The sequence below is a fragment of the Trichomonas vaginalis genome, chromosome III (assembly GCF_026262505.1).
Source record: "Trichomonas vaginalis G3 chromosome III, whole genome shotgun sequence".
Taxonomy (NCBI): Eukaryota; Parabasalia; order Trichomonadida; family Trichomonadidae; genus Trichomonas; species Trichomonas vaginalis.
The window spans coordinates 19906054-19933803 of NC_067205.1; the positions used below are offsets into that span (position 1 = coordinate 19906054).

At 32.3% G+C, this 27750-nt stretch overlaps 9 protein-coding genes and 3 pseudogenes across 12 annotated transcripts, besides 3 other annotated features; 7 read left to right on the top strand and 5 right to left on the bottom strand.

Moving 5' to 3' along the window:
• Positions 1 to 347: 347 nt before the first annotated feature.
• Positions 348 to 384: a mobile genetic element.
• A 4073-nt stretch (positions 385 to 4457) lies between these two features.
• Positions 4458 to 8881: a mobile genetic element.
• TVAGG3_0732620 (protein of unknown function, DUF4106 family) lies at positions 5060 to 5503 on the top strand (the record flags this gene model as incomplete). The annotated part of the gene is made up of 1 exon (XM_051244592.1): positions 5060 to 5503. The coding sequence occupies one exon, from the start codon at positions 5060 to 5062 to the stop codon at positions 5501 to 5503; it is 444 nt and encodes a 147-aa protein (XP_051091179.1).
• Positions 6433 to 7143, top strand: TVAGG3_0732630 (protein of unknown function, DUF4106 family; the record flags this gene model as incomplete). The annotated part of the gene is made up of 1 exon (XM_051244593.1): positions 6433 to 7143. The coding sequence occupies one exon, from the start codon at positions 6433 to 6435 to the stop codon at positions 7141 to 7143; it is 711 nt and encodes a 236-aa protein (XP_051091180.1).
• On the bottom strand, positions 7329 to 8053 carry TVAGG3_0732640 (annotated as a pseudogene). The gene has a single exon. A coding segment is annotated over exon 1 (725 nt).
• A 711-nt stretch (positions 8882 to 9592) lies between the features above and the next one.
• Positions 9593 to 10180, top strand: TVAGG3_0732650 (uncharacterized protein; the record flags this gene model as incomplete). Its single annotated transcript, XM_051244594.1, has 1 exon — positions 9593 to 10180. The coding sequence occupies one exon, from the start codon at positions 9593 to 9595 to the stop codon at positions 10178 to 10180; it is 588 nt and encodes a 195-aa protein (XP_051091181.1).
• Positions 10181 to 10184: 4 nt separating this feature from the next.
• On the bottom strand, positions 10185 to 10427 carry TVAGG3_0732660 (serine threonine-protein phosphatase family; the record flags this gene model as incomplete). The annotated part of the gene is made up of 1 exon (XM_051244595.1): positions 10185 to 10427. The coding sequence occupies one exon, from the start codon at positions 10425 to 10427 to the stop codon at positions 10185 to 10187; it is 243 nt and encodes an 80-aa protein (XP_051091182.1).
• An 18-nt stretch (positions 10428 to 10445) lies between these two features.
• TVAGG3_0732670 (uncharacterized protein) lies at positions 10446 to 10808 on the bottom strand (the record flags this gene model as incomplete). The annotated part of the gene is made up of 1 exon (XM_051244596.1): positions 10446 to 10808. The coding sequence occupies one exon, from the start codon at positions 10806 to 10808 to the stop codon at positions 10446 to 10448; it is 363 nt and encodes a 120-aa protein (XP_051091183.1).
• A 3827-nt stretch (positions 10809 to 14635) lies between these two features.
• Positions 14636 to 15250, top strand: TVAGG3_0732680 (tetraspanin family; the record flags this gene model as incomplete). Its single annotated transcript, XM_051244597.1, has 1 exon — positions 14636 to 15250. One exon carries the CDS (start codon positions 14636 to 14638, stop codon positions 15248 to 15250), a length of 615 nt encoding a protein of 204 aa, XP_051091184.1.
• A 265-nt stretch (positions 15251 to 15515) lies between these two features.
• Positions 15516 to 16031, bottom strand: TVAGG3_0732690 (uncharacterized protein; the record flags this gene model as incomplete). The annotated part of the gene is made up of 1 exon (XM_001292046.1): positions 15516 to 16031. A coding segment is annotated over one exon (516 nt), but the record flags the coding sequence as incomplete, so codon positions are not given.
• Positions 16032 to 17696: 1665 nt separating this feature from the next.
• TVAGG3_0732700 lies at positions 17697 to 18953 on the bottom strand (annotated as a pseudogene). The gene has a single exon: positions 17697 to 18949. A coding segment is annotated over exon 1 (1253 nt).
• Positions 18954 to 20667: 1714 nt separating this feature from the next.
• Positions 20668 to 27750: part of a mobile genetic element that runs on past the window's edge.
• On the top strand, positions 20914 to 21864 carry TVAGG3_0732720 (uncharacterized protein; the record flags this gene model as incomplete). Its single annotated transcript, XM_051244598.1, has 1 exon — positions 20914 to 21864. The coding sequence occupies one exon, from the start codon at positions 20914 to 20916 to the stop codon at positions 21862 to 21864; it is 951 nt and encodes a 316-aa protein (XP_051091185.1).
• On the top strand, positions 23576 to 24986 carry TVAGG3_0732730 (DNA/RNA polymerases family; the record flags this gene model as incomplete). The annotated part of the gene is made up of 1 exon (XM_051244599.1): positions 23576 to 24986. A coding segment is annotated over one exon (1411 nt), but the record flags the coding sequence as incomplete, so codon positions are not given.
• Positions 25529 to 26609, top strand: TVAGG3_0732740 (annotated as a pseudogene). The gene has a single exon. A coding segment is annotated over exon 1 (1081 nt).

A 27750-nucleotide genomic window follows, 5' to 3' on the forward strand; every position in this document is an offset into this window, starting at 1 on the left:
AAACAAATCTTATAGTGACCCAAAAGAAAATTCATGATCCAAAAAAGAAAAAATTTGGCTAAATGGGAATCAAACCTTGGCATAATGAATCATTATGTCGGATGTTTCCACTACACCGGCAGGTCGAAAAATACCCTTGGTGGTTCTATTTAATAGCTACTCCCAACGATAGGCGGTGTCCCCAGCTTTAGAGGGGTGGTAAAAGTAAGGCAAATCTGGGTATTACACAAAAAAAGGAGGTGATAGCAAGACAAAAATAGACATATTATCATGTTTGTCTAATTCATCTATGCATTGTATATAATCGAAATTTATTTTGTAACTCACGTATTTTCAAGCTCCCTTTGTAATAAACAGAAATTCATCAAAAGTGACAGCTCTCAATTTTTTGACATTTGTAAATTCTAAATTGAATGAGAAAAATGAAATAATACTAAGCATAATACAATATTCTAGATTTAAAAAAAGGTAGTGGGGCTTCCAGGCGCGTTGCGCCATCTAGCCCGAAGATGTTTAGTATAAATGAAGTTTTTATTCGGAGGGCTTCCAGGCGCGTTGCGCCCTCTAGCCCGAAGATGTTTAGTATAAATGAAGTTTTTATTCGGAGGGCTTCCAGGCGCGTTGCGCCATCTAGCCCCGAAGATGTTTAGTATAAATGAAGTTTTTATTCGGAGGGCTTCCAGGCGCGTTGCGCCATCTAGCCCGAAGATGTTTAGTATAAATGAAGTTTTTATTCGGAGGGCTTCCAGGCGCGTTGCGCCCTCTAGCCCCGAAGATGTTTAGTATAAATGAAGTTTTTATTCGGAGGGCTTCCAGGCGCGTTGCGCCCTCTAGCCCCGAAGATGTTTAGTATAAATGAAGTTTTTATTCGGAGGGCTTCCAGGCGCGTTGCGCCATCTAGCCCCGAAGATGTTTAGTATAAATGAAGTTTTTATTCGGAGGGCTTCCAGGCGCGTTGCGCCATCTAGCCCGAAGATGTTTAGTATAAATGAAGTTTTTATTCGGAGGGCTTCCAGGCGCGTTGCGCCTCTAGCCCCGAAGATGTTTAGTATAAATGAAGTTTTTATTCGGAGGGCTTCCAGGCGCGTTGCGCCCTCTAGCCCCGAAGATGTTTAGTATAAATGAAGTTTTTATTCGGAGGGCTTCCAGGCGCGTTGCGCCATCTAGCCCCGAAGATGTTTAGTATAAATGAAGTTTTTATTCGGAGGGCTTCCAGGCGCGTTGCGCCATCTAGCCCGAAGATGTTTAGTATAAATGAAGTTTTTATTCGGAGGGCTTCCAGGCGCGTTGCGCCCTCTAGCCCGAAGATGTTTAGTATAAATGAAGTTTTTATTCGGAGGGCTTCCAGGCGCGTTGCGCCATCTAGCCCGAAGATGTTTAGTATAAATGAAGTTTTTATTCGGAGGGCTTCCAGGCGCGTTGCGCCCTCTAGCCCGAAGATGTTTAGTATAAATGAAGTTTTATTCGGAGGGCTTCCAGGCGCGTTGCGCCCTCTAGCCCCGAAGATGTTTAGTATAAATGAAGTTTTTATTCGGAGGGCTTCCAGGCGCGTTGCGCCATCTAGCCCGAAGATGTTTAGTATAAATGAAGTTTTTATTCGGAGGGCTTCCAGGCGCGTTGCGCCCTCTAGCCCCGAAGATGTTTAGTATAAATGAAGTTTTTATTCGGAGGGCTTCCAGGCGCGTTGCGCCCTCTAGCCCCGAAGATGTTTAGTATAAATGAAGTTTTTATTCGGAGGGCTTCCAGGCGCGTTGCGCCATCTAGCCCGAAGATGTTTAGTATAAATGAAGTTTTTATTCGGAGGGCTTCCAGGCGCGTTGCGCCATCTAGCCCCGAAGATGTTTAGTATAAATGAAGTTTTTATTCGGAGGGCTTCCAGGCGCGTTGCGCCCTCTAGCCCATCAAAAATTTCTGAGGACGAGCCAGCCGGTGACTTTTTTGTAGAGCACTCAAAATTATATAACTTTGTCCGGACAAGTAAGGGTCTATCGTCGCTACAGGAAAAGTTACAGGCGTTCCAAGGAAGTATACTTTGAGAAGCCTTTTCCCCCTTATAGAATGAGGTAGGACGGTTATTTTACAAAACTGACAACACTTTGACCGAGTAGTTTTTTGTGCTGAACAAAAAGTGTCATATAAACATCTGTCAAAAACCGTTTTTTACTTCACTTAAAATGCCACGTAAGCTACGTAAGAATATACGTAAGAGGAAGGGAGCATTGAAACATCCAATAGTAAAACTGACACCACAACAACAGTTGCAACAACAAATGATGAATGACCCCACTATGTTGCAACAAATGTCAAGCAACCCTATGCTTTTAAACCGAGTTATTGGTGCACAGAGTGGAGGTTTAAGAGCGGCACTTTTAGCGAAAATGGCAGGCTATGGTGGAGCTGCAGATGGAACAGCTTATAACCCTCAAAGTCAAATGAATTTGAGTTCACTCAAAAATCAAATAACAGATGTCAAAAAGTCAAACATAGACATACAGAAACAAATAAGTGAAAACGAAAAGAAACTAGAATATGACAGACACACAAAGAAACTCAATGAGTTAAACGTAGAGAAAAAGAAGAAAGAAGAACAACTGAAAGAACTAAGTACAGAGGAATATGCGAAAAAAGTGTCAGAAAAAGCAGCAGAAGTAGCAAAAATGGAACAAGATGTTATAAATTTGAAAAACCATACTACTCAATATAAAGTACTGAAAGATGAAGAAATAATACAAAAAGCCATGAAGACATATATGGATAGCGATGAGTATAAAAAAGAAGTTGAAGCAAATGTAAAGGCAGAAAAACTTTTACAGTTGCAAAACCAAACCGTACAGTATGAAAACTTAGCACAAGAAAGTAAAAATAACGACGCAGCCATGCAAAAGGCAATGAAAAGCGCAGATATTATAAAAGCTAATAATGACTGGTTAGATGCCCAAGCCAACGCTAAAGCAGCCCAACTTATAGGGTCAATAAGGACAAAAATACAAGCGGATGAAGATAGTTCAAATGAAGCTTTAATGAATGCTGACTTTAAGAATGCCTTCGAAGCTCTTCATAGTAAGGTGAAACTAGTGAACGACTTCTCATCTGGAAAGAAACTGAAGTCTGAAGGTTTCGACAAAGAGTTAAGAGAAGTAGCACAAAATATGACGAAAATAACAGATGCAGCAACGAGACAGGCAGTTCAAAGTGCATATGACGCCGTTAGAGCAACTGTTGTGGAAAGTCAAGAAAAAGAGTTACAACAGACCAAAACAGACCTAGTAAATGCTTTCTTAAGAACGAAAAGTCAGGTAGGACATTATGCTGCAGATGGAACATATGTGCCAGCTGGTGGAACTTATATACCACCAAACCCTCCAAGAGAAGCACCTGCACCAGGACTACCTAAAACATTTACATCGTCACATGGACACAGACACAGGCATACACCACAACAACAACCAACAGTTCAAAATCCAGCACCACAACAACAACCAAAACCAACAGTTCAAAACCCAGCACAGCAACCAACAGTTCAAAACCCTGCACAACAACCAACAGTTCAAAACCCTGCACAACAACAACCACAAACAGAGCAAGGACATAAAAGAAGTAGAGAAAAAGGAAACCAAGAATTCTTAAAAATGCTTAAGGAAGATTATGGTTACCCAGATACTCTTGACTTTAGTGACAGATATAAAGAAGCTATTAGAAAGTTCAAGGAAGGAAATACTGACCCGAACCTATTTAGCTTTATGGCTCAGCATCAAATCGGATATAATCTCAAACCTGGAAAATACAAGCTCGCTAAGGGATATGATTTAATAGCATATCATCCAAATGACATGAATGAATTTACTCCGAGATATTTGATGTCAGAGCTAAATGATAATTCAACTCTCTTCATGAAACGCGTAAAAAATAGAGACGGAACGAAAGAAGAAAGGTTTACGAGTCCGGATGACTTAGATAGGGAACTTGTTAAAAACGGTCTCGGAATATATGAAATGCCAGCAGATGAGGTACAAGAAACTCAACAGGAAGAAGTTCAGATACAACCAGACATGGAAGAAATAGTTCAGCAACAACAGCTAGAAGAGCCTGAAGGAAACGAACAAGTCCCTCCTTTGGAAACTAACTTCACAGAACTAGATGAAGATTTGGAACAGCCGAAAAATCTTGACCCTCAACAAGTGTATGCGGAGAATATGGAATCTTTCCAAGAGTCTAAGAAAAATTCGGCTGACATAGTAGAAGAATATCGAAAAATGTTCACCGACATACAAAAGACTCCAACATCAGATGAAAATATTCAGCATAGAATGGAAGTACTGAAAGAAAATGTACGCAAATACAATAATCCTTTTTACTTACGACCATATAACGTTCAATCTTTGGCTGAACTCGGTGAAAATAAAAGGTTAAATTTCAACAAAACATATAGAAATGAAACATTGTTTAAAGTTCATTCAGAACCTAACCAATATGGAAACAAACCTACTTTTGTTTCTGCAGACTATGGAACTACAATGAGATGGGGTCATAAAGCTAATCCGGATAGGTGGTTCATAAACTTACAACCTCAATTCCAAGAAGTTGTAGACGCAATGGAATTGAATGGTGAACCAGATATAACTGGTATTTTCAGTGCGGCTTTAATGCCATTGAAAGATATGAAAGATGCAGATATTTTGGACCAGTATGAAATGAACATGGCTGGGGAAATATAACACCTGACGTTCTAGAACATTTATCTCAAAGAACTACACAGAACCATAGAGATGGTATATTTGGTGAAGAGTTTAGAAAGAAAGTTAGGGAGAGAGAAGGAAGAGAACCTATTGTACATGACCTTGCAAACGAAAGTTTGCAAAATGTCATAAAAACTTACTTTGCAGACAATGAACTGAGAAGGGATGAATATTTAAGAAAACTCAAATGGACAGTACCAAATGAAATGATAGTATTGAAAAACATGTTCCTTGACAAAATAAAACCAACTACAGAAATAAATGACGCAAGACTGAAACATTGGGTAAAAGCTTTCCAATTCACAAAAGATATTATTGGTTACATGGAAAGAAAACCAGAATGGCTACAAAAACATATATTTGGAAACAAGCTTATTCCATATGGACAAGCTCTGTTTGAAGAGCTTGAACCGGAAACTCAGGAAAGAGTCATGCAAACAATAAGCGAAGACTCAAATACAAACTATGACAAAATCTTTCTAGGATATAGGTTACCTGAGATGGGCGACCAGAGCCCAAAGGCAAAAAGGACATGGGAAATTTACAACATACTAGGTGAACATGAGGCAAAGATGCAACAACTTGAAGCAGAGGGCAAGTTACCAAAAGCGACACCAAAGAAGAAGAGAAGAGTAGAACAAAGTGAAAGTAGTGAAGAAGTAACTTCATCTAGTGAAAGTAGTGGCAATGAAGGAAAAAGAAGAGTTAAAAACTCAGTCAGGAAGAAAGTAAAGCTTGGTCCGAGTGGGTTCTATTATGACACATAAATCCAACTATTCTATATTTTTACCCATATGAAATGTACGCCGCTCAGAATATAACGCCAACAGTTTTGGATGCCATGAACGGAAATGTTTCCGAATGGTATAACGAATGCGACAATGCCATTAGAAGGTCAGAAATAGTTCCTGGAACTTACGAATATACAACTGCTGTTTCTTATGGAAACGTAGGTGAGTTTGGAGAAGGTTCTTCAACAACAGTAGATATTGCTTGCGACAGGTTTCATATTATTTCTATTGACAACTCATTCTTATACGTGGAACAAGACATTGAAATAAAACCTTCTGCCAAGTTGTCTGACAAGAAAGGTTGCAATGGAATTTTCTATGTCGGATACCAATATGCTCCAGAAGTTTTCATGGGATATAAGATATATTCTAACTCTGACTTAGTTCAAACAGTAACATGGGCAAACTATGAATGGTTCGCTTTGAGAAACTCAGTACAACCACAAGCTAGAGAACAAACAGACCAGTATGCAACTATTGAGAAAATAAGAAGACTTGACCCTAACGTTCCAGGAGTTTATGTTAACCTTTCTGGTTCAGATGGAATTGCTGCCACTAAAGTAAAAATGAAACTTAGAGTTCTTTTGTCATCTTTCCTCATCTTCAGGTTTTTAAGATACTTGCCAAACTGGGCAGGAAAAATTTCTATCGAACTTACTCCAAGCAAAAATAACTTAGTCATTGCACCAACACAAGATCCATTCACTATTACAGACGTAAAGGGAACAAATCAAACGTCATTCGCCGAATTTTGCAAAGACAAAGTTGACTTAGACTTTGGTTTCTCAAACTTCAACAATGAAGTAAACTATTATTTCAATGCTGCTGGAACTGCTTGGGACCCAGTTAAGTTCACATGCGAACAGTTTGAATGCAAGAGAATAGAAAGCAGACTTGCAGTCTATATGTTGGACCCAGATATTTCAAATGCTTTAGCTGCCAAATATATTGCAGTTCCACTTATGTTCCCTATACACCAAATATCTGTCAAAGACTTTGCAGGTGAAGTTGGAAACCAAAATCCAGGAGCCGCAGGTGCAAGAACAGATATTGCTTTAACAACTGCAATGAAACATGCAGATACTATGTTTGTACTGTTCAGACGAACTATAAATGACTATTCTTGTTTCTACAACCCTGGTATTAAATATCATATAAACATAGATGGCAAATATTATCCAAGAGAAGAATATTCTACAGTTGAGGATATGAGGTCATACAACTTGACATTAGATGCTATGAACTTTAACAACAACTTCACAACAACCATTAACCCTGAAATGCAAAGTTCTATTATGCCATATGTGAAAGTATGGACTCATACAGGAGGTCAAAAAACTCAATATACAAATGGAGACCGTTCAAACTTTTGGCTTGGCATTCCATTTGCTGACTCAGAAGACTTTATGGGTGGTATTTCAACTGTTGGTATTGTACAAATACAATATACTGGTGACAGAGACGGTCCAGATGAATTGAGAGCAAAGAAGTTTACAAAACCAATAGCACTTTTCACGGAAGATGCTCTTTTGAAGATTCGTTCGATGAAACTTGCTGGGGCTCCTCAGATTGGCATAACGACAGCTTCCATCGACGCTTCTATTTTTCGGAAATGACAACTCCTGACGAATATGCTAAAGAAGTTGAAAATGACGACTAAGCAATTCTATACCATGCGTAAACTGTCATGTAAGGTGGCATGTATTCTTTACTTTGTCCCGTTGTTTGTGTATATCCTGAAACGAAATGTGTATGGTTTCCTTCTCCCTGAGTGTCACTCCAGTAACAATTTATAGCAAACTTAACGTCGTCTTTAACATCATATCCTTTACCTTTTGTCATTCCTGACCAATCCCAATATCTATGCTTATGCTAACCTGCTTGAGATGTACTTAAATCTATGTAGTGACTGTGTGCAGGTAAATTTTCACCTGAAATCGTTTTACTTCCACCTGTTTCCTTTGAAGAGTTTGCACAATACAAAAACCTGTCGACTATTTGTTCCCATGCACCAACACCAAACATTACTTGAGGACCTCTTGCTTCCATAGATGTATAAATAGAACCTATTGGGTTCATTAAATCAAACATATGAGATATTATAGGATTGTCTCTTTTGAACTTAAAATATAGTGCAACTATTTCAGGTTTCTTCTGGTTTGTGTCAGAATATTTTTTATAATATAATCTTATGTTTTCAGGGTAGGTAAAGTCTTGACTATAATATTTATTTCTGTCATCTGTATAATAATATACTATTCTCGTTTTTTCTATTGCATTATATCTTTTATATCTATAATAATCTAAATATAATGTTAGCTTTTGTTCATCTACATGTGGTGTTCTGTCGTCATCTCCATAGTCATAATAATATGGTGCTGGAGCTGGGTCAGGCAATGTCATATCTGCCATTTCATAAACTCTTAAATATTTCTTTTGTTCGTCTCCATATAAGTTTAAGTAGCAGTTGTTGTCTAATGGAACTTTAACTTGTGTACCATCATTCTTTTTATAGCTTACATACATTTCATTGTTATTTTTCGGAATGAGTTTACACCGTGTACCATTTTTTAAGGACTGTACCAACTGCCATCTAAAATATTTATTTTCTTCATTGACAGAAAAGTCACCAACAATAGTTTCAATATTTTTTGTTCCTATCAAACTTTGGTATATTTCATTGACATATGTTTTATCTGCTTTATTTTCAAGGCTAACGTTTAAGTCTGTTATTTCAGATATAGAATGTGTATGTCCAACGTCACTTTTCCTGTTTAAGGTTTCTTGTAAGTTTGTAATATTTGCAATGGTATGTGTATGTCCAACGTCACTTTTCCTGTTTAAGGTTTCTTGTAAGTTTGTAATATTTGCAATGGTATGTGTATGTCCAACGTCATTTTTCCTGTTTAAGGTTTCTTGTAAGTTTGTAATATTTGCAATGGTATGTGTATGTCCAACGTCACTTTTCCTGTTTAAGGTTTCTTGTAAGTTTGTAATATTTGCAATGGTATGTGTATGTCCAACGTCACTTTTCCTGTTTAAGGTTTCTTGTAAGTTTGTAATATTTGCAATGGTATGTGTATGTCCAACGTCACTTTTCCTGTTTAAGGTTTCTTGTAAGTTTGTAATATTTGCAATGGTATGTGTATGTCCAACGTCACTTTTCCTGTTTAAGGTTTCTTGTAAGTTTGTAATATTTGCAATGGTATGTGTATGTCCAACGTCACTTTTCCTGTTTAAGGTTTCTTGTAAGTTTGTAATATCAGATATAGAATGTGTATGAGTCTTATCTGCTTTTGTCTCTAATGTTTCCTTAAGACTTGGTATTTGGTTAATATAATGTATATGAGTCTTTTTAGAATATTCGTTTTCAGCTCTTGTCACTTCACTTGACATTTTATTGTCAACATATGTTTTGTCTGCTAGTTCAGGATGAGTATGTTCTTTTGTTGCATAAGCATTGTTAGCTCTTTCTTCTTCTTTTGCTATTGCATCGTCTACATATTCTTTGTCAGCTTTGTTGTCAACATCTGCTTTCAAAAGAAGTTCATTTATAGGTTTCTCGTTTAAAGTTCCTTTTGTTGGATTTATACAGACAGTATGGTTTTATTGTCTTGAAAGAAACTCATCTGTCATTGGGTTTAATGTCAGTTTTAAGTTTCCTTCTTTCAATGACTCAGATATCTTAGAATAGTTTGAAAAGTTTGTTGTGTTCTTATTTAGAGCTTGCATAATGAGTTGTCGGTTGTGTTGTATTTCTCTCATAGACGCTGTTTCATTTGACATTTTTATTATAGATAAAATATGCTTCCAATAGAAAAAGAAAATTCTAGAGTTGCTACAACTAAACCATTAGATGAACTTTTTACTAATGTCGGTCAAAAGTTTGAGACAGATACCGTAAAGCATGAAGGCTATCGTTTTGACTACCCATTAAGATGGCTAAGAGACCCATCCGTCACAAAAGCTATTGGCTTTCGTAGAATGAAGTTCATTTCAGAAGCCATACATGGTTTCCCATTTACGGTCGGTTTTGAAGTTCGATACTATAACAAAGAAAAACGTATGTATGAGAAATTTGAACAGGGAAAACTTTTACAAGTTAGTTTGCTTGTAAATTTAGAAACAACTCTTCAAGCTTTTCAAGAAAAAATAAACGATATCTATATCGAATATGCAAACCAGTATAACATTGACGAAGGAGAATACCATCTCGATATTATTTATGACAGGAAAAATGCAACTGTTAAAATCAATAGAATAGAAGACCTTGGAGAAAACGTTTATATTTCTACAAAATATAACAACTTGGCATGGTATAGATTTATGAGGATGTTAAATCAGCCTGCAGCATATCCAGTACACCCGGACTATTATGAAGTCGAAAACCCTAATGGAACATATGAAAATATTTTCGACCAAGATGCTATTATTGTTCATGCTTCATTTTCTGGCGCCCAAAACTCTTTTTTATGCTTGGCAAATGACTTTTACGAAAAACCTACAAAGTTATACGAACCACCAAGTGGAAGTATTTCAGACTTTCAAGTATGGTTTACTACAGATGGAAGAAAAAGAATAATTCCATTATACCATGCGTTTTACTTAGAACTTAGTTTCATATACAACTACTATCGAACGGTAAAAATATAATTTTTTAATACGGTTGAGGTGTTGGATTTGGTTGCCAACTTGACTGTGGTGCAGGTTCAGGCTGTTGTATAACAGGAGCTTGTTCTTCTGGTTCAGGGTCTTTAGGTATAATACCAACAAACTGACCTACTCTTTTACCAATATTTTTGACACCGTTCCATACTCCTCTTCCGACAGATTTTATTCCATTCCATATACCTCTTCCAACTCTTCTGAAGAAGTTTCCAATACTACTGAAGAAACCCATTTTACTATATGTAAAAATCTAATGTCCGCCTAGTCTCTTACGTTTCCTGTTGAGTTCCATAGCATTCTTTAACTGGAGCTCATACATTCTGTTTCTCCTCTGGTAGAAAACATATTCTGGGTCAACTCCTGTGTTCGCGTCATCTGCATAAAGTTGTTTATATCCCACTTCAGGGTTTGTATAAAACTCTTTCCATCTCATATTTGCATACCATGGTGGCAAACCTAACGCAGCGTCATTTGACATGGCAGTTTGCATTTGTACATCTGTTGGCACTTGACCATAGTTTGCCATTGCAGTTTGTATTCTAACTTCATTTGGAATATTCTCTGGGTTTGGTTGTCCAGGTTGCTGTGCATTCGCTAAGTTCTGTGCGTCCATTTAATATTAGATAAAAATATCTCTTACGAGTACATATACTGAACATTTGCAGGCATTGGTTCATCTTCATATTCTCTGTACTTTTCTGCCACGTCAAATAAATAAATGACACAATGGAAAAAACCTAAAACTAACAATCCGATTTCAAACCACATTTACTTACTAATAAAATTTCTTTATTGTGACACTTTCTCCGGTTTATAGGACCTCTCTCATATTCTATCTTGTCATATATAAACTCATAGTCATGTATGTCCTCTAACCATCTCATAACGGTTTCCAAACCACTTTTATCGGATGTAAAGTAAAAGCATGGATGGTTATGTATAACGTCTAAAGTTTCTAAAGAGTCTCTCAAAGTCCAGTCTACTTGGTATTGAAAATCCCATGTGTTATAGAACGGCAGGTCCACTATAAAGAAAACATTTTCCTTGTCTTTATATTTTTCATACAACTCTGTCCAACGACATCTCACAAACTCTATACCCTCAATATATTTTTCTATGTCCTCTTTGAAAACATTTGTATAGTTAAGATATAAAACTTTTGACATAAGTGTTTCAATGTCATGAACTCTTATAGAACCACTATATAATAGTCTAGCAGATATACTATCCCAGTCTATATATTCTGCTTTTTCAAAACCTCTCTCACAATATTTTTCTTATCTAATGGTATACGTTCCATCTTACCTATAGGTATCTTTTCTTTTAACTCTTTCAATATATTGTTGTGTCTGGTATATGTTTGAGACGGTCCATATAGTTGTCGAAGTCATTGCATATAATCTTTGAGTCTGGGAATATTGTATGGCACAAATGGGATATATAGAAACTTCCACCGAACAAATCTACAAATGTTAGACCATTCGGTAGTTTCTTAAGTTCTCTCAATATAATATCTTTACATCCACTCTTATTTCCAAAGAACGGTAACGGTGGTTTTGTAAAATTCATTTATATATAATAATAAAAATGTTTTTACCTGAAAAGTGACAGAAAAGTGACAAAACATGAAAACATATATAATTTGTGAAAAGCGACACAAAAAGTGTCACCGGCTGGTCGGCTGGGGTTCGGTCCTCCTCTTGGGTCTTGGGAAAAATTTCTTATGGGCTAGAGGCGCAACGCGCCTGGAAGCCCCACTACCTTTTTTTTTCATTTCTATTTTACTATCTATCTGCTTGCCTATATTTCTTCACTCTTGACATAAATTTTTCAAAAATTTTAATGGCAGATTACAATGATTACCTGATAGCTTTCACTCAAGTATGCAGATTCTTCAATGCATTCGCGCCATCTACAAAATTATTTATAGTGCCACTTACATCTTATCAACAGAGGTTTGATTTTTTGAACTATCTCCAACTGTTTATAAAGTTAATGAAAAAGTTATGGAACTTTTAAACTTAATTTATTCAATTAATGTAGACGAATTACCAGAAGAGTCTCTTTCAATGTATTATCAATTGAAAGATCAAACTGAATTCCAATTTGGAAATTTTATACAATATCTAAATAAGTACTTATATTGGATTAATAAAGAATGGCCTGGTTTACTTAAATCGTTAGATTCTATTGCAATCAAGTATCGAACTTATCTCAACCTAAATTTCATACAAAGATTTTCATACAAATCGAAAGAAATATATCCAATAATAAAAAAATTTTGTCGTGAACTAAGAGTTGATTTTAATGAGTTTTCTAATGGTGTTGATGAGGTCTATTGTGATTTACTCGATTTTTGGTGTATCAGTTCTTAAAACAATTTCCAGTGTAAAGAAATTGATTTCAATTGTCAAAGAAAATCGAAAGCAACAAATCTTTCAAACTTACAATGATCAAGATAATCCAAAGGAAGAATTTAAATACCTGGAGAATCGATCTTATCTTAAGTCACTTCAATTTGAAACATTTCATAAAAGACCATATTCTGGTATTCCTAATATATTCTAGATTTCATTTTTTAAATTTTTAAAAATCTTTAAAATTTTATTCGACGAATTTATAATGTTCAAGAATATACAGAATTATAAAGTATTTTCATCCTTTTTAAGGCACATTTTATTAAAAAGTTTGCGTTATTTCCATCTCAATTTCTTTCAATCTCCCTCAATTTTTGTTGGGTATCTCTTTATAAAAATGGTGTTTCTTGAACCTTTTGACTTTTATTTTTAGGTGACAATTTTGTTCTCAATAATTTTACAACATCTTTTACAACATCTTTTTCCGCATTTTTTACATCTTTAAAAAATGTTATATCGATTTATCCCTAAATACAAATAATATGGGAGTGAAAATTTTTGACAAACCAATCATTCACTTCATTTTTCAGATGAAAATTAGTTCTATCTTACAAAATGATCAATCGGATGATGATTTAATTGAAGATGGTGTTAATGGGGTTTCTCAGTCATTCAATAGTGATTATATATGGGATGATTATGATATGGAAGCATATCTTGGAAACCTGACTGTAGATTTTGACTGTGAAACTTATTTTTGTTGTAGCTGTTGTTTTCATCCGCCCAAATGCTGTGAATGCTGTTACATACCACATAGGTTTCTTAATTGCATATCATGCACTCCCACTTGCGGAATTGGCAGAATTTTCGCATGTATTATAATTTTGATTGGCAACATATTCAATACTTTCAATGAACTTCCACTATTGACCGCATATATAGCCTCAATTGTCAGTTTAGTTATCTCATATTTCGATGAAACTCCAATCATTAGAACCACAACGATTGCCATTTTTTCCTTTCTCTGGTTATTGATTTTTTTACGGATTTTACATCTTTGGCCAACGACTCTTGAACAATATTTGATAACGGGAGATGTTACCACAAGGAAAATTCAGTATTTGAATCATATGATTGTTCATACTCCAATAGGTTCTTCGCTTGAATCTGACTTTCCATCTCTTTGTAACTTACTTAAAAATATCAAACTTCGGGAATGGTTCATGGATGAAGATTTACGTGCAAAATTTACATTGCATTTTAACATATTTAATTATCGAACTTTTGAAGGTGATAATCGAACATTTTTATTGAATGATCTATATAAGAATTGTCCAGAAAAAATCCAGATAAAACCCCACAAATCAACCAACAAAATTTCTTTCAACCATTAATTCGTGTTTCCATGCAAGGAAATCAACAAAGTCAACCTCTACCCATGCCTTACCAGCAAAGTTCCAATGCTTATTATTCCTATATTCCTAATCTAATTCAATTATCTCCTTATTCACAGAACTCATTTCAAAATTCAGCGTAACAATAAACAAAGTTTTCATATCACAAATTACCAAATCATAGAGTCCCAAAAATGTTGAAGGCATAAATTGACTAGATATTGTATCAAGATCATGAAATTACTCAAATAATCTTATATATTTTCATATCACAACTCGTCTTTTGAGTTATTAGATCTTATTAGTAAACATTTATTTTATATATCAATTACAAATGAATCAATTGAGAGGAGTGTTTATGAAGATTAAGTGCCGAATGGAGCCCTGTGAATTATCGAATAGATTTTATTGAATTGAAAACCAATTGAAATTATAAAGTTGATAATATTAATTATTTCTGATAGTATAATAGTTTAATGCGAACTTGATAAATTTTTAAGATCAGAATTTTTTTGCCAAAAAAAATTTAAGATCATAATTTATAGGTTTAGAAAGTATTAATAAATGATTGTAATATTTTGCAAGTCGCTTAAAATATCATTTGAATGTCGATAATTCAGTAATTGAAAGATTTATCAAAAATTGAAAAGAGTATGACGTTTGAAAGAGAACTTCATTTTCACACAAGTATGACTTGCTGCTCCTGCTGCGCTAGAACAGTTATTGGAATTGTCAACTTCATTGTTCTTCTCATTCTTGGCCTATGTGTCTTCATTGGTTGGGCTGCAATCAAAAAGAATAACCTTGATACTTTAGGCAAAGCAAAAACAGGTGTAATTATGATGATTGTTGTTTTCGTATTTGTTGCAATTGTATGCATTCTTGGCTTCCTTATTATTTGCTTTGGTAACATTAAATGCTACAGAGTCACATACGCAATCCTGTTCATTGTAGTTGTTGTTATTGAAATTGTTATCATTGCCGTAGCAATTGGTATTGTAAAGAAGATTAACACTACTGTTCAAGCTTGGTGGGATGAAAACAAAGGCAAAGATACAATCAAAAGTATCAAAGAAGGCTTAGAATGCTGTGGTTACAAGACACCATATAGCGAAGAAGATATGAAGAACTGTGGTTATCACAACACAACTGCAACAACAATTGAAACTTGCACCCAACAAGTAGATGATCTTATCAAAGCATGGAAGAAGATTCTTCTAGGTGTTGGTATCTTTGTTATTGTAATTCAAGTAATTGTACTTGCTTTCGCTCTTTATCTTGCTTTCTGGTATGAAAAAGAATAAAACTAAATAAACATTTTCCACCTTTAAGAATAAATCAACTTTAAATAAAATTGTTCTTCAGTCTTAGTAAATGATAAGTGGAATAAACTAAATTATAGTACAATGTATGTGCATTCGCTGAATAAATGAGGATATTTTTATATAAATACAAAGTATTGAAATCTTTTTGAATAATTGTTGATTTTAATTGGGAAGATTCAATATCAATTCATGTGTTTAATTCTTGTTGTTCTTCAATAAATGCAGCATTTGGTTTTCTTTTGACTCTTTTTGAGCCTTTCTTAGGTTTTTCGTAAGGTTGACGAGGTTTGTAATAGTCATATTCTGGATAAAACTCGAAATTATCTTCGTTTTCTTCTTCTTCAAAATATGAATATGAATTTTTTGTATTTGTGGAAATTATTGATGTATTTATTTCGGATTTTTCTTCTGTAATGTCGTCAAGCTGTAATTGGTCTTGTGATGGAATTAATTCAGAAATTTTATTATTAATAGATTTTTTAATTGGTGATTCGTTAAATAATTGATCTTCGACTTCTTCTGATATACTTTCTAATATGAAATTTGAATTAGAATTGTTTCTTACAAAATTATTTTGAAAATGTAAGATTTCGTTAATTCTTGTACTACTTCGCCGACTCTCAGATGCAGAATCATCGTTTTCGTAAGTTTGGTTTTGCTTTGGATGTGAAATTTGTCGCTTGCCTGCTCGATTTAATATTTCTTTGATAGATTTACCTAATGTTGATCGTGGATTCTTAAGTTTTGTCTTAACCCTCATGCATGGAAATGCTTCTGAAACTTGGCAAATAACTTTTTTTTTGACAGTTGTCCGAAGATTCTTATTATATATTTGTCAAAAAAAATCAGGCGATTAAGGCTGCAACCTATAGAAATAAAGGACAAAACATTAAACAGTTCAAGGATTACTATACACGTATGTGTGATGAGTATGTCAGGAAGTGGAAAGCATGTGTAATTGAAATTTTTATCATTTAATCAATAAACAAAAGTGAAATATCAAATTTACCAAAAAGAAAATTTATAAGTTTAAAAGAAGAACAAATTTTATTTTCTTTCTTTGGAGCAAATAATAATACTATTTCAAGATTTCCTTCACATGGACTTAAATCAATGAATTTTAAATTATTCTTAAATGATTCTGTTCCTTGATCTGATACATCAACTGTTCCATCAGTTGATAAATCATCAATACTACATTGATGTATATAAATCTTTCCGCCATAATCTGATTGAAATAAAACTCCTTTGTTATTCTGTCGATTGTTTTGGAAAGATGAATCGAAAATATCAAGTCTATCTATAGAAATATAAACTAATACAGAATTTTTCTCTTGAGAATTATTTATATAATTACATCGGTCAATTCTTCCTTGACAATGAGAAAACCCAGTAATAATCCAGAAAGCTGCTTTTAAATTCTCAAAATTACAAAATGAAACATTTACTGTTGATTCAACATCATCATAACTAAAACCTGTACATCGTACTGAAATACAGTTAGAAACGTTTGTTTTTGAAAGTGATGTAAAACCTTGAGATTGGTAATTCATATAATCTACTGAACTATTTCCTCCATTACAAATTGATCCTTGGAGGATTGTACTGTTTTTGCCGTCGAAAAAAGCAAATTGGCCTTGTGAAGGAGTTTTGCTTTCAAATGAACAGAATTTATCAATAATAATGTTATTTTTACTATAACCTTTAATATATACTGTACCTGAACCTTTTGAAAAAACGTTTTCGCAAAGTAAAATCGAGCAACCAGTATATTCGAATTCAACTGCTCTATCTTGAAGATTGGTAAACTTGCAGATGTATGCAAAGCATTTGCTAGATGTTGTTGTGACTTTTTCAACTTCACCGGTAAAAACTTTGGAAGGAGGACTAATTCCTTCATAGTAAAGGTTCCAAATGCTATCTTGATTAGCATCGCTATGGGGATACTTCTCGAGTACAATTAATTGCACTTAAACAATGAGTTTTTTGACTCATTGCAAAAGTAATAAAAAGGATGGGGGTGACACCAAAAGTGAACTTCCTTCATAAAAAATGAAATTCACTGAATATTCATCAAATATTTATTATTTATCTGTTAGTTTGGTTAAATCAAAGTTAGCTGTTCAGAATTATTCATTTTTTATAAGTCTGGGAAATCTATTGTACGTGTTACTTCTCATCGAGCTGATAATAACAAATTATATTATTATTCAATGTAATGATAATACATTTCTCTGGGTAACTCCAAACTCCATAAATGATGAAACAAATAAATTATTTGTAAGGTACTTTTATAACGACAGATCCTGTTGATGATGATTTATTTTTAACTCGAGAAGATAAAGATAATCCAAGCATTGTATTCAAAGAAAAATATAACTAGATGAATAATATAACAATTTATAAATATAAACAAATAAAACAATTAATCAATTCCTTTAAGGAACTTATTATTATAATTATAGGCTGATTTGGCATTATCTCTTTTGATTCTGGGAGTAGATTTATAATTATCATCATCTGAACTAGAATTATCAAGGAATTTTCGTTTAAAAGGCGAGGTTTTTGAATGGGTTTCTTTATTTGTTGTTGTTTTTGGAGTTGATTGTTGATAATTTTCTTTTTGTGAAATTTTTGTTGTTGATTTGCTAATTTTAGGTGTATTGTAATTATACTTCTTTGGTGTATTGAATTTGTCTTGTTTGAGTCCGGATTCATCATCACTTGATGAAGAGAATATAAATCTTGATCCGTTTTTAAGAGTTAAAGGGGATATTTTATCTGGGTCACTATCGAATATATGGTTGAACTCAAATAGATATGTTTCATTAGACAAAACTGACTCTGAAAGTCGAGATCGATAATTCATTGTCGAAATGACCTGATATTTATCTGGATCTGTTTCGTATCTGTTCAGTTTAGGATATTTACTAACACGAAAGCCACGATGATCGTCATCACTAGCATAAACTCCGTCTTTTGGAATTCCAAGAAACAAAACTTCTTCGTTGTTTTCTTCTTCATATGAATATTCATATTCAATATCAATATCAATTCCTGTGTTTAATTCTTGTTGTTCTTCAATAAATGCAGCATTTGGTTTTCTTTTGACTCTTTTTGAGCCTTTCTTAGGTTTTTCGTAAGGTTGACGAGGTTTGTAATAGTCATATTCTGGATAAAACTCGAAATTATCTTCTTTTTCTTCTTCTTCAAATATGAATATGAATTTTTTGTATTTGTGGAAATTATTGATGTATTTATTTCAGATTTTTCTTCTGTAATGTCTTCGAGCTGTATTTGGTCTTGTGATGGAATTAATTCAGAAATTTTATTATTAATAGATTTTTTAATTGGTGATTCGTTAAATAATTGATCTTCGGCTTCTTCTGATATACTTTCCAATATTAAATTTGAATTAGAATTGTTTCTTACAAAGTTATTTTGAAAATGTAAGATTTCGTTAATTCTTGTACTACTTCGCCGACTTTCTGATGCAGAATCATCGTTTTCGTAAGTTTGGTTTTGCTTTGGATGTGAAATTTGTCGCTTGCCTGCTCGATTTAAAATTTCTTTGATAGATTTACCTAATGTTGATCGTGGATTCTTAAGTTTTGTCTTAACCCTCATGTATGGAAATGCTTCTGAAACTTGGTGAATAATTCTTGGACTTACATTCATAAAAAAATTTTTTGACAATGGTCAAAAGATTCTTTACATTTGTCAAAAAAAAGTAGGCGTTTAAATATGCAACCTATAGATATAAAGGTCAAAAAATTAAACAGTTCAAGGATTACTATTCATGTATCTATGAGAAGTCACATTTAAGCCATAATATATGAGGAAATTTAAAGAAATTTAGGTGCTTTCCTCATATGAACAAAGATTATAATTTCTGTGTCTCATCAAACTTGTATTTTGCATATTGTTAGCATGTCAGGAAGTGGAAAGTGCACACTTGAGAGAACTATATGTGTAAGTGAAATTTTTATCGTTTAATCAATAACAAAATAGAAAAATGAAATTTACCAAAAAGAAAATTTATGGATTTAAAAGAAGAACAAATTTTATTTTCTTTCTTTGGTACAAATAATACTTCATATTCAAAATCTCTTGCACATATACTAAAATCAATGTAGTAAAAACTAATTTTAAATGATTCTGTTCCTTGATCTGATACATCAACTGTTCCATCAGTTGATAAATCATCAATACTACATTGATGTATATAAATCTGTCCACCATAATTTCCATCAAATAAAACTCCTTTGTTATTCTGTCGATTGTTTTGGAAAGATGAATTGAAAATATCAAGTCTATTCATATAAACATAAACTAATACAAAATTTTGCTCTTGAGAATTATTTATATAATTACATCGGTCAATTCTTCCTGAACAATAAGAAAACGAAGTAATAACAGATCCAGTTGCTTTTAAATTCTCAAAATTACAAAATGAAACATTTACTGTTGATTCAACATTTTGATAAGTAAAACTTGGATCTACTGATGAAATACAGTTAGAAATGTTTGTTTTTGAAAGTGATGCAAAACCTTGAGATTGGTAAATCATATAAGGAACTGAACTATTTCCTCTATTACAAATTGATCCTTGGAGGAGTGTACTGTTGATTTTACCTTCGAAATAAGTAAATTGGCCATCTGTAGGAGTTTGACTTTCAAATGAACAGAATTTATCAATAATAATGTTATTTTTACTATAACCTTTAATATATACTGTACCTGAACCTTTTGAAAAAACGTTTTCGCAAAGTAAAATCGAGCAACCAGTATATTCGAATTTAACTGCTCTATCTTGAAGATTGGTAAACTTGCAGATGTATGCAAAGCATTTGTTAGATGCTGCTGTGACTTTTTCAACTTCACCGGTAAAAACTTTGGAAGGAGGACTAATTCCTTCATAATAAAGGTTCCAAACACTATCTTGATCAGCATCGCTATGGGAATACTTCTCGAATGCAATTAATTTGACTTAGACAATGAGTTTTTTGACTCATTGCAAAAGTAATAAAAAGGAAGGGGGTAAAACTTTCAGTGAAATTCAATGATACATTCATCAAATATTTAATATTTATGTTTTAATTTTGTTAATTCACAAGTTTAGTTGTTCAGAATTATTCATTTTTTATAATGTCTGGGAAATCTATTGTACGTGTAGTAGTAGGGTATGAAGGGTTTAGTGACTTTTTTTGTTACATCTATATATAGACGATGCATTAAAATATATTTATTTATAAATCATTAAAAAAAATTAACATTAATTTTAAAATAATTTATTTTTTTATCTTTTATAAATGACCCAACAAGTAAAACCAGATAAAATAGATTATCGAATTTTAGAGGATGGTGTTCATATAAAAATAAGAAGTCTGTTTGACCTTAAGAATGATTTATATATAAAAATAAACTTCTTACGAAAAATTAAAACTTAGTTATGTTTATTATTTTATTTTTTTATTTTGTATGAAATGAGCGTCAAAACTAACAACGTTAAAAAATTAGGATTCACAAACGAGGAAATAAAGGATATATTAGAGGAGGTAGGTTATGAAGTTAATAAATATTATTTAAGAAATTGTAAAAAATTCGCGGAGTTATTAAATGATTTAGATTATGATGGAAAAATGAATAAAGATGATGTTATAAATTTCTTATATCCTACATCTGAAGAAGAAAAACCTAAAGAACCTGATGTTTTTCCTGAATATTATGAAGAACGGATTAAAGATGATGAATACGATGAAATTGAAAGACTGAAAAAAATAAGAGATGAAATAGATGAAAAAATTAAGGAATTAAGAGAAGTTGAAAAATATAATGAAAATGAAGTAGAGGGTTTAATGAATATCCCAGCTTCAGAATCAGAAGTACAGAAATCTCATGAAGAAAGATATAAAAATTATGTCTCAGAATCAACACAAAATTTATTAGATGGTGAAATAGACGAAACACTTTCAGAAGAAGGTACTAAATTTATTCGTAAACATAAGTTACAATTTATTGATAATGAAGAATACCCCTGTATCCTACTTTCACCCCCTCTCGATTCTGAGAAATTCAAAAAAGCTCTTAAAAACGTGACATATGCAACTAATACGATTAAGAAAGAAGATCATGATATTTACACAAATTATTATTTAAATAAATGCACTGGTGTTGATAAAGTTTTTGATTTATTAGATAAAATATCAAAAGAAACCATTGGAACCTATAAAATTTTATGTGATTGCGGTTTCATTATTGAAGATACTAATAATGTTTCATATGAAAGAACAGCACCGAAGGAAGATGAAGTTGAAAGGTCTATACCATTCGTTATTAAGAACATAAAAGATATGAAAACGTATAAGCATTATATTTATTCATTTATTTCAGAAAAAATGGAAGCAACCCATAAAACACCTTCTCATCATTTTATAGCTATTCATACTTTCCTTTTCAAAGTTGTGAAATTAAATAAGACAGGAATTAGATTTAATGTATCAGGGTACGCATTCTTGAGTAAATTAAAATGTATTCGTCACGTTGCAGATGATAAAAATTTATGTGTTCTTAATTCATTTTATGGGCTTTAAAAAATAAACTTTATTTTTATTTATTTTTTAATTTTTTATTCTTACATAAATGAACAAAAACGGAACAGCTAAAATGAATGATAATCAAATTAGAGCAGAAGGTAGAAGGTTATTTAAACGCTTCTATAACATTCCTGATGGTGTTAATCTTAAAACTCGTAGAAGCTATTTAAATGAAGCAATAGATGCATATGAAGGGTTTGACATTTCATCAGAAAGTGAGAGATTAGCGAGAATGTTAAATGTTAATATTGATTTCTATTATTGTGATCCTCAACCAGAAGACGTGGACATAAATAAGGTAGACTTTCCATTAGTGGAATCAATAATGATAGATCCAGAATTTGAAACAGTAAATATTTTATTAACACAGAGTCCATGCGGAAAACTTCACGCTGACAGAATAACAGACGTTGAAGCACTCACCGGCTATAAAGTTTGTCCATATTGTAAAGAAGAAGTTTATTCTATCCGTGATGATCCAGAAAGGAAAAACCAAAGAAGATTTTTAAAGCATTGTGAGAAATGTAAAGAAAATAATGGGAGATTAATTCAAGACGTTCAGTTGCAAAAGACACAGCAACCATATGCACCACATATTACGAAACAGAAGATATATCAGTGGTTATTAGCTCATAATTTGCAGGAATATTATAAACCGACAAGATATTATATTACTTTTGACTTCGAAACATTAGAGACTAAAGAAGAATTACAACTTTCCGAGTGTGCAACTTTAAACGCTTACTTAAAACCATTCATGGTATCATCAACGGTTAAATTAAACGATAAAACATATACGAGGAATTTTTGCTTAACTTCAAGTGATTCTTTTATTTCTGATTGGATTGAGTTTTTATTTTCAACCTGTTCATTAGTTGCTAAATCAAATATGAGTCAATATGAAGAATTATTGAAGTCGCAAACGGCGGGGACTTTGTCCCATACATTAAATGAAAAACAGAAGGAAGCATTTAAAGAACTTCTAGATGAGGAATTCAATAAAGTGAATATCATAGGTTTTAATTCGGGAAAGTTTGATTTAAATTTAATTCTGCGTGATTTAAACACTGCAAAATGGAAAATAAAATCAATGCTGGGTTCATCTTCACAATTTAAGCAAATCATTGTAAAGAAAACAAACGTTCCATATGAATTTAGATTTATTGACATCAGAAATTATATAGCGGGTGGGACATTAGACTAATTCACTCAAGATTTCGGAAACAATAAATCACGTGTTAAATCTTTTTTCCCTTATCAATTCATCACATGGGAGAATTACGAAGAAGAATTATATAAAGAGGAACCATTCACGAAAGATTCATTTTATTCAGCATTAACTCAAGAAACTATATCAGATAGTGATTATCAAATATATCTCAATGATGCTAAAAATTTTAAGAATAGATTAGAATATTTTATTCATTATTGCAATAAAGATGTTGAAATTATGATTGACCCAATCGATAAAATTATTGAAGAAACATTTGTTTATAAAATTGATATGCTTCATAATCTTTCTTTATCATCGAATGCTTCAATGATTCGTTACGCTTTAGCATATAAAGACTTTAATCCTAATGAAAAATATCCTGAGGAAGAGATAGAATCAAGTTTTGAATTAACGAAAAAGTATTGGAAATATAAAATTGAATCATATAAGAAACAAGATGAAAAAGCAGAAAGGGATACTAAAAATAATGTTTCAATGGATGATTTTCAATACTATCACGATTTAATCCTTTCATCTAAATGCAAAATATGTGGTAAAGCGTTTACATATGCAAATAAACCAACATTAGATAGAATAGATAATGAAAAACCACATACTAAAGAAAATTGTCAGTTAATGTGTTGTTATTGCAATGTCGTAAAATCAAATAAAGATGAAGATGTTCAACGTTTAAGAATCAATTTAAGAAATTATGCATTAAAAAATAATTTACCAATGACTTTAGATTCAGTTGAAGCCTATCACATTCTCCGTAATGGAATTACTGGTGGTCTATCAAATGTTCAACATAGAGTAAATCTTAAAGGAATCACGCACATTAATAAACTTTCATATAATCCAGAAACTAAAACTGTATCAAATGAGGACACCACCAACATTATGACTCATTTCGTTGGTGTTGATTTTAATTCATTATATCCTTCATCATTTTCATCTAATCCTCATGATTTCATTCAATATACTGACCATAAAATGTATATGCCGGGAAGATTGAATGGTGTTATCATTTGTGATACAGCAGCAAAGAAAGCAAAAGCACTGGGAATAATTAAGAAGAAAAATACTTTATTCGTGGCTGAAGTAAAGGGTCACATTGATGAAAAATACATTAATGATTACATAAACTTTTTACCGATAATAAGAAACTTAGATATTATCACAGATGAAAAAACAATTGGCAGTTTTATGTATAATTACATGAAATCAAACAATTTACCAGTTGACCAGAAACAGAGGAAATTAACTCAGTTAGCATCAACACACAACCAATATCAACCATTTTCTTCTTATTATCTATGGTATCTAATCGACAGGTTTAATTTTATCATTGATGACATTCAATCAATTTTAACATTTACTAAAAACACTTGTTTTAATGAATTTGCGAACGAATTTATGAACGAAAGACAAAAGGCTGAATTAGAAGGAAATAAAGGAAAAAGTTTATTTTGCAGGATTTCACTTAATGGATCATATGGTTACGATGCAATGAATACACAAAATTACGCAAAGACTAAAATAATGAATGCACAGAAGGCACGCGTTGCATGTATGTCAAATAAGTTTAAAAACATAAGAGAAATAGGTGAAGATACATATCAAGTGATGCTTAAAGATAGATTTTATAGATGTGATACATGTTTACAAGAGGCATTCTTCACTTTAGATAATGCTAAATACTGGTATTTGGTTTTCATGTATGATTTTATGTATAAATGCATGAATGTTAATCGTTTTCATTTCATTGAAGGTGATACTGATTCATCTTATTGGGCAATCGCTGGCGACCCAAATCTTCCTAACACTCAAGCATTTCAAGCAATTGTAACCGATAAACAATTTTATGATAAAAACATTTTCAAATTCGCACCATTTGATTTCTTCTGTTTTGATGAGAAATTTAAACCCAAATTAAAGAATAAAGCTGAAGAAAAAGCACATGAGAAGAAGTTATTGGGTTTAGCAATTGAGAAACAAGGTGATAATATGGTTGCTTTATGCCCTAAGTGTTATACTTCATTCAACGGTTCAATTGATGGAAGTGATTTTAAAAAGATTGCACAAAAAATGAAAGGAGTTAGTTTACGACAAAATAAACAATTAACACCTAAAAATTATTTGGATATAATAAATGATAAAGTTATTTTCGATGGTCAGAATATTAATTTACAACTTAAAAACGGGTCAATGACTCGCTTAACAATCGGTAAGACTGCATTAACAGGAGCACACACTAAGGCTGTATGTTGTGAAAATGGATGTTGTATGCCATTTATTTAATACAATTTAAAATTTTATTTTTAATAAAATACCACAGAAGAGAAAAAAGGAACCGTTAATGATGCGATTCAATATGTAAATAATGGTTTTGATACTATGATTCAAAGAGGTGGGCACCCTTAAAACATTTATTTTATTTTTATATAAATGGATAACACAGATTTAAAAAATTTAATTTATGATTTAGTACTTAATCAAAAATTTCTTAATTATTATGAATTAAAATCATATCTCCAAAAACATAATAACAATATAACGGGTGATGATATGGATTATTATTATCCATATTATAAAAATGAAATTTTGAAATATCATGATAAAATAATTTCTAAAATTAAAGACAAAATTAAAAATAATGAATATACAAAGGGAAAAACTAAATCACAACTTAAACAGTTGAAAGATTTCAAAAATAAAGTATTAACAGAAGAAGATATTGATGAATTATATAAATTATATAATCCTGAGCCGCAAAAGCCAAAGGAACAAAAACAAAAGGTGCAAAACACCCAGGTCCTTCAGGCCATAAATGATGCACAAGCTTTAATTTATGATTCATTAGTTAAATCATATTCAGCCCGACTTTTAAATGAAGATCAACTTTTGGAATTCATCCTTCAACATAAACTCGAAGCGGGAAAGTATATCAAACCTTTATATACAGCATATTTAAAACAAATGAATAGAATACATCCAGAATTAATGAAAGGGGGAAATGAAATCCAAAACTTCATCATCCAAAATCAAAGCAGATAAAATTAAACCACTTGGAACACTAAAACCTCCAACGGTAGTACCTCCTCCTCCTTCAGTTAATCCTTCATCATTCACTTTATTATATCCATTTTCAAACATTAAAGAAGCAAAAAGATTTTAAAAAGGATTTCAAGATATTAAATAAACCAATTGACCCGAAAATTCAACCGTTAAAGGAAAAAATTTAGTCGCCCTTCATTTGCTCCATATCCATATTCATACGAAATCGATCATTTAGAATATTCAAAAGGAAACGTTACTTATTTATTCGCCATTAACATTAACACTAGATATTTATATTGCATTCCAGTGAAAGGGAAAACAGAACAGGAAACAAGAAGAGCTATTCAATACTTACTAGATCATGAAAGAGTAGATAATATCAGGGGTGATGGCGATAAAGGATTTCATGGCAGCTATGATTCATTATTTCCCACAAATTAATTTTTTACTTCTCATCCTCTCCATATACGTTTCATAATAAAATAGTTGATGCGGTAATGAGAACTCTTAGAGATGCGTTAGGGGTTAACGGTCGGATATACTGGGATGGAAATCATGACTCCATCATACAGCAGTTAGTATATTATTACAATAATACATGGCATAGAACTATAAACATGAAACCAGTGGAAATGAAAAATGATATTTCAAAAGAATGGGAATATATTAGAAAGCAAATGGAAAGGTTAAATGATGTTAAACGTGAACAAATTAATTCGAGGCTCATGAATTTTAAACAAGAGGATAAAGTTTTGATTCATCTCGATTATGGAAAAACTGATAAATCAATGACAAAAAGAAGACGAAGATTTGACACAATAGCTGAATTTATTAGATATATTAACGGCAATGCATTAGTTGAGGTTAACAATAAATTAATAGAAATTCCGATTTATTTTATTACTCCATTATATTTAAATAATATTTAATTTTTTTAATTCGTAAGAAATGAGTGACAACGAAGCATCCAAGAGTCCTGATTCAATTAAGATTCAGAGTCCAGACGATGAATATAAAAAGAAACTAAACAGAATTAAATCAAAAATATGCTATTACAAAAAGAAGCTGCAATGCGGCGGGGCTGATGCCCAGAAAAACTAAAGTAATTGAAAACGCTAAAGAGAGGAAAGAAATAATCGAAAAATTAGAAACTTACCGTTCAATCCTTAAACTGAGTGAAGCAAAAATAAAAGAATTTAATAGAATAAATAAATTGATTGGAATAGATGAATTTAATAAAGATGAATTTTTAAACTCAATCCAAATTTAATTTTTATTCCTCTTCGACAACGTCTCTTCGAGACGCCGAACCCTTCTGGGTTCTTCTTTCCATCATTACTGCATAACCACATCTTCTCGGTTTTCGTGGTTTGTTGTTTTTAATTCGTTCTTGCATCATTTTTATCATTTCCTCCCTTGTTATGATTCGTGGTAAATTTTGAGCTTGTGGGGTATCCATTTATATAAAAATAAAATTTTGTTATCAGTTATTTTATCGTTAATGGTTTTTAGGTTATTCAATAATTAATTATTTTTGAAGAACTGAAGGTGTCACTACGTCACCATGTCACCAGGTTAATTAACTTCTCTTAAAATTACTGACAACATGA